At 37.6% G+C, this 6,749-nt stretch overlaps 1 protein-coding gene across 1 annotated transcript; it reads right to left on the bottom strand.

Annotated features, from left to right (window-relative positions):
* Positions 1-309: 309 nt before the first annotated feature.
* Positions 310-6,359, bottom strand: LOC101309681 (protein FAR-RED IMPAIRED RESPONSE 1-like). Its single transcript, XM_004289280.1, has 5 exons — positions 6,106-6,359; positions 4,097-5,197; positions 3,941-4,007; positions 444-582; positions 310-344 (listed from the first exon to the last, which is right to left on the bottom strand). Exons 1-5 carry the CDS (start codon positions 6,357-6,359, stop codon positions 310-312), a joined length of 1,596 nt encoding a protein of 531 aa, XP_004289328.1.
* Between the last annotated feature and the right edge of the window lie 390 nt (positions 6,360-6,749).

Raw genomic sequence — 6,749 nt, 5'->3', positions numbered from 1 at the left:
GATATTGCTGCCAGTCCCATAACCTCCCCCTCATCAACTTTGCTTTCCGCAATGTTTGACTGTGTTGCGATTTGTTGAAATAAGATTAAAGCACATGAGTAAGTTATAGTCAAAGGAAACAAAATGCATAACAAAATTGTCAGTCAAGTCAGAGGTGCTTACTTGTTACATTTGTTATGACATTTACGGTTTTCTGATCAACAAGTGCTTTTAACTTGTTTCCGGTAGCTAATCAGAGCAGGCTTTTCTTTAATGTTTTTGTTCTTCAGGACTAGCTGTCTTCGTCAAAGCTTCTTCAAAACAAGCAAATCATGCTGTTTGATGCAGGGAAGTGAGAGCAGAACCTGGATAGCACAAGATGCAAGCATTAAATCTGGCAAGGTATCGATTAGAGTATAAACTACTTGTAACCCAAAAATTAGGCACAACATATCTTAACCAACCTCCCTTAGGAGCAGGATGTCTATCACAGATATATATGTCTATGGCACGACAGTGACCAGCCAAATCAGCACTGATGAAAGCGTTTGATTCAAGGGCTAAACCTTGAATAATTGCAGAAAAGAGATCCTTAGCAGCAAACTGTTGGAGTTCCATACTATTATAGCTACAACAACCAAAGCACCGCATAACGAGAAACCTTTCGGCATGGCTTCACCGTCTGTCCATTTAAAAGCTTCTAAACATATCTGCAGTGCGGGAAAGGCAAGACCTTGGTGCTTCAAAATGAAACAGCAAATAGAGCACCATTTTGAGACAAATTAATAAGTTAAGGAAAAGAAAGCAAAGCACAGAATTTTCAACCAAAGAAACACTATCGAGAAACAATGTCAGACATACTCAACAATAGAGCTTGATGCAAAAGAATCTAAAGCTTTAAGTGAAGATAGATCGACTCGGCTGATTTGCCCAGAGTGCTCCAAGGATGGAATCCCAGTATTTAGCTGTGGGGAAGCAATGAGAGAGAGGAGTGAACAAATCTCTCGAGTAAGAGCTTAGGTAGCTTTTTTTCCATTACTTCCACTTTTAAGTCAGTCCCGGCAAGTATGGCTTGGACATCCGGACCCTTTGCTCTACCTTCTTGTAGAAGACTGGACCAGGAGCAACTAAGGGCCTGATTGGAGTGTAGAAGTAAGGGGCGCAGGAGTTTCCAGCCATACCTCCCACAAATCAACAGGACAATTTTTAACCAAAGGAATCAAAACTGAATGAACAAGTAGTCTTAAATGCCTGAATTCCATCGACTGTATATTCTCTACCAAAGCTAGAGCAACAGAATGACTGTCCAAACATTTGTAGAATGAGTCCCCCAACAGTGGTTGCCAGGCACAATACATTGTACCTAAAGTTACAAACGTTAGCACTAAACAATAAAAATCCCAGATTAATCAAAATCTAGAAACATTCTCAAAGGATTTCTAAGCTCATGTAGAAGGTCATTCTATACTTCCTTCTGGAGTCTAGACTAATCAATAAACCCTAGAATTGCATTGTGAAATTTTGACTTCTACTTCCAAATATGATTATCCAGACAGTAATATATAACAAATTCTACAAAGTGTTTTATAGTACTTGTTCAATCGGGAGAGAGATCTTTATACCACAAATACGTTGTGGCAAAAAGATGCTGTCTGGAGTGGAATACCCAGTCTAAATGACGGCCACTGATTTTTTGAAGAAATCACTAAAAGTTTTGGATAAGAATTAAATTGTAATTTTTTTTACTCTAAACAAAAGAAAGCTTGACACCGTACAGGTCAATTTCGCCAAGTAAACGGTTAGGAAATAGTTTGTTATTATCATTTAATGCTATTTTGGTTTTCCCTTTCTTGGTATTGTCCATATTCCTCATCTCAAAGCATTTCCCTCCATTTTCTATGAGAATATTGCCAGGAGGTATATTACAGAAAAAATTTCACAACCAACTCAAATGCAGGACGTACCCACAGTCTGATCCCCTTCAACCAGTTTCGTATATCCGATTCATCTGGCTCTGCATATACTTCTTCCCTCATGGTGACAAGAGGTCCAGTACCGGAGGTTACCCTTGGACAGTTTATGGTTTCCTTCACCAAGAAGACTGTATTGCTCAGCATCACTTATGGTCATTGCAGCTTTCATTTCTCCAGGTCGAGTTTGAGACACGGATGGAGACCAAAGGTAATGTATCGCACGAAGAAGCTGCAGATCAACAACAGAGAAATGATATATATATATATACAGCCCGCTTCTACCGTGGGATCCCATTTTTTGTGTTTATATGAGGGACACACTCCCTGCCGTCCGATTTGTTTTAATGAGCTGCAACGGCTCAGATCAAATCAAGTTAATAAACCCAGTTCTAACCCGAGTTAACCCAACCTGTGCGCGACTCTTCCGTTTCCCAATCTCGTTTTCCTCTCTTCGCTTTTGTTTTTTGAGAATCGAGTTGGCCCTTTCTGATACAATTCGAGACCTCAAAGATTGAGACAAAAAACTGAAGAAGAATGATCAGATTCGAGAAGATGAAACTACTCTCTAACTGCCTCGACAAACCCTCTCAGTAAAAGAAAACAAGGTCCTCTCTCTAGCTTATTCACTTTTGTTTCATTAGGCGCACAATCTCTGTGTTGGGTACTCAAATCTCTGTGTTGGGTTCTCGATTCAAGGAGAAAGATCATAACTTTGTAATGAATTTGCGTTCTTTTGAGTGATGAGGATCTGAATTTTTTTTTATTGAATTTTATGGTGATCACGAATTTGGGTGTTTTGCTGATTTTGGGCTTTGATGGTTGTTTCAGGTAAGGCATATTCCCGAGTACAATGAACTATGATCTTATCTGGTCAGGCATAGCATTACCATCTGAAGCTTACTAGTGATAAAGGTAAGTACATGAAGCTCAGTTTATGAAAATATGCTTCAAGGACAAATTTTAGCCATATTCATGAATTATATGTTTTGTAACCGGTAGGAAAATTATATGAATCATATAGATTGGTTTAAGTGGAAATATGCCACTACAAGTATTGAGCCTTATACTGAACGTCTAACCATATTGGTTGAATTGTAATCTATAATTTGTAGAAATAGCTGATATATGATTGCTTGGTATATGATCAATTTGCCTACATTATGATTCTAGACCATTTACTATGCTTATCTTTCTCTATTTTAAATCCAGGCATGTTCTTAATTTTTTCTGGTCTGCAAGTTGAGGAAATGTGAAGCTTATGTTGTGTGTACAGACATAAGACATTAAAGGTCCTTATCCGTACAATGTAGATGCAATTTCTCTTCCCACAAGCTCTTGAAAGTTCATTTATTGAGCAACGAGTACTAGACCTATGCTGGATGCACGTTCAAGAAGATGGCAAAGCCAGACCAAAAATACATGACTATAGCTCGGTGATCAAGCAATGATATGCCTTACCATTGATGTTGTCGCCATCATTTTCACCTTATAGTTGTATCAATACAATTTATCTTTCATTAATGGCTATTGTTGTCTATTATCAATTGTAAAAGAAGGTTCTGAACAAATGTATTTACTCACTTATAAAATGCATAATCAATTTTTATTGATAGACTATCAATAAGCTTTTGCAAGTAGCTTAGCTTTAAATCTGTTGTTCAAATCTTTTGCAAAACATTTTGCATAACCAACAGACACACATGGCTACTACTAACTCAGAAGCAAATTACTCTACCATTCTATATCAGCTTAGACAACAATGCTAAGAGCCAAAAACCAAAGATTAGAAATCTTTTCTGCATCACTAAAGTAACATCCAGAGACTAAATGTCAGCATATCTCCTTTGCATCTCCAAAATATGTCTGATCATGCACTCAACAAGCAGCTAATCGTCCTGAGAAAACGTATAAATCAGAAAAAGGAAGGCAGTAAATTGTTTGAGAAAAAAAAGTCCGACTCTTATGTATGGCATACTAAGGAATATTACCTGTGAAGAATAACTATCATCAGTACCATCTCCACTAGAATTTTCATTTGTATCAGCACTAGGCAATCTAAAACAGCAAAACAACATATGTTTAATGATATACTAACCAAATATCAACAACAAATTATCTGAAATAAGTTAAATATGTGTCCTTACCTTTCGAGCAACACTGGACAATTGCGTTTGTCATGAGTCTGCCCGTCTTTGCCACATCCATGACAATGTCTTCCGGTACCATTGCGTTTTCCTTTGCTCTTCTCTTTTCCTCTCTTAATTCTTTTTGCCCTTCCTTTTGTCCTAACTTCATCCGGTTCACGAAAAGTACTTTCTTGAGTTGAACTTTTTTTTGAAAGAGGCTCCACACCGTCACTGTTACTATTAGCAAGTAGTGGCTTAATCTTCTCAATCAAAGAATCCATTGTTTCCTGAAACAATTGACTTGCTTCTTCACTCAAGACAACGTTATCAATTACATATGAATATTGTTGGAACAGTAGACCACGTTTTTCAAGTAAAGACTTGTTAACAGTGATCTCCATGCCACTCTTGTCCATCACAACCTCAAATTTTGCAGACTTTGTCCATCTCTTCAAAATGTATTGATCTGGCAATTTATACAGTTGATGTATTCTGTGCAAGTATGCCAAAACATGTCTACATGGAACTCTTGCACTCTCAAACAATTTGCAAGTACACGAAGCAAAATCTTTTGATTTATCATACATGATGACCCGAGCTCTTCCATCTTCATGATCCTCACGCGTAACCTTAAGTGTGCACTTATTTTCATCCTCTGATCTGACCTCTAGATTGTAGTTGTAGCTTTCCCACAACTGATCTTGAAATTTATAATAGTACTTCCGTGTATAAATATCAGACATTTGTTTTTCCATCTTAATGGGACACTTAAATCTAGGCTTCTCATTGACGTCAATATGATCTACAATCAACTCCTCATGTCGCTTATGTAACATACCCCTATTGAACTGAACCATGAACTCCACCAAAGAATTTTTATCAGAAACATAATCCTTAAAGAACGAGTGTGCACTTTCAGCTCGTTGACTGCTTGACATACCAGCTGAGAAAACATGGTTCATATAGGCTGGTACCCATCTAAACCGAATTTCATAAATTGATTGCAGCCAATTATGCCCACTTAATCCACTCTTTGCAAGAACTGATCTCCACTTCAATTCAAACTCCTCTTCATTCTCAGATGAGTATATGCACTTTCTAAAGGCCTCATAGTGATCTCTGCATTTGATTGCATCAAGCTTCTCAGAGAACTTTCTCAAGATATGCTAGCTACAATATCTATGAAATGTGTCTGGGAGGACTTCTGAAATAGCTTTCTCCATGGCTGGATCTTGATCTGTAATAATCATTTTAGGAGCACCACCTGGCATAGCATTCAGAAATTCTTTCAACAACCACACATATGAATTTGTGGTCTCATCACTTAAGAATGCAGCTCTAAATACAACTGTCTGACCATGATTATTAATCCCCATCAATGGTGCAAAAATCAAACTATACCGATTGGTTTGGTATGTAGTGTCAAAGATAATGACATCACCATAAAGCTTGTACGACTGTCTTAAAATTGCATCAGCCCAAAAACAATGAGTAATCTTATTCTCAGCATTAGCCTTTATTGTGAAACAAAACCCTAAATTTTTTTCCTACTCCAGTAGTAGATAGTCATGCAACATGTCTCCATCTTGCCCTTTTTCTCTTTACGCTTATCCCTTTCAAGGTTGTACAAATCTTGCTGTGTACAACCAATGTACTGAAAACCTCCTGCTTGAACTCCAATAATGTCGAATTGCTTGCATGGGGGTATGTTTACCATGGATAGTTGTTCCCATAATGATCATTGAGCTTTAGTAAACCCACGATTAGACTTTACTAAGTGGAGTCTTCTTGGACTTGTCATAGGATGGGTGTGGCCTTCATCAAATATTGTAACTACAAATCCACCAAAGTTTACTCTCACAACTATCATTCTTGCTTTACAGTCCTCCCTTACTACACCCCGGATCCTTTTCTCATCACCAACCAATTCACTCGGACCGTGTCCTTGTCTATTGCAATAAAACTCTCTCCTTATAAACTCAGTAGTTTTTTTGCTCCTCCTACTAGAACCAAGTCGTACAATAAACCCAGCTGCAGATGCATATTTTTTATAAAAATCATGTGCCTCTTCCCATGTTGTAAATTGCTGACCTTTAAAGGGCTTAAGCTCATTTCTTACTTGAGGATAGAAAGCTGAAGTAGAGATATTTTCTTTTGACGGATGAACAACTTGAATAGGATCAGTTTTTGGTTCCTCAGCGACAAGCATCTCATTAATATCTAATTCCATAGGTACTGACATCTCAGTAGTTTCAATTTCCATGGGGTCTATTGACGTCATGTCAGCTGCTGTTTCTTGAACATCAACAATAATATAGAAGTTAGAGCTTGAAAATCAAAGACAATGAAAATCATACAAAGTTCTGAAATATGCAATTATACAATATGTCAAAACTGTTCTTTTTCAGTTTAGTCAAGTTGAAGATCATTCTTCACCCATGCTTATTTGAACAATAAAAAACATCATAAACCCAGAGCACATATAAATGAAATTGGAAAGAAATTTATTGAGAGCAGAAGATCGTCATACCTTTCTGACTTGGCAATAAAAGGGAACCATAGATGATTTTCGAGCTTTCTCTTTTTTGACCGGTTTCTCGATCTTTCTCTCTGTGAGTGGCCTCTCGAGCTTCTCTTACTTTCGTTTCGCGGTCTTTTCCTTGTGAGCGCC

The sequence above is a fragment of the Fragaria vesca genome, linkage group LG1, assembly GCF_000184155.1.
Source record: "Fragaria vesca subsp. vesca linkage group LG1, FraVesHawaii_1.0, whole genome shotgun sequence".
In the NCBI taxonomy this organism is placed as follows: Eukaryota; Viridiplantae; Streptophyta; class Magnoliopsida; order Rosales; family Rosaceae; genus Fragaria; species Fragaria vesca.
This window is presented reverse-complemented; position numbering and strand designations above follow the sequence as displayed.

Coding starts and splice junctions, on each gene's coding strand:
- LOC101309681 (XM_004289280.1), bottom strand. CDS start 6,359: ATGACGTCAATAGACCCCATGGAAATTGAAACTACTGAGATGTCAGTA. Junction 5,198..6,105: donor AAATATGCATCTGCAGCTGG/GTTTATTGTACG, acceptor AATCAAATGCAG/AGATCACTATGAGGCCTTTA. Junction 583..3,940: donor ATGATAGTTATTCTTCACAG/GTAATATTCCTT, acceptor GAACTCCAACAG/TTTGCTGCTAAGGATCTCTT.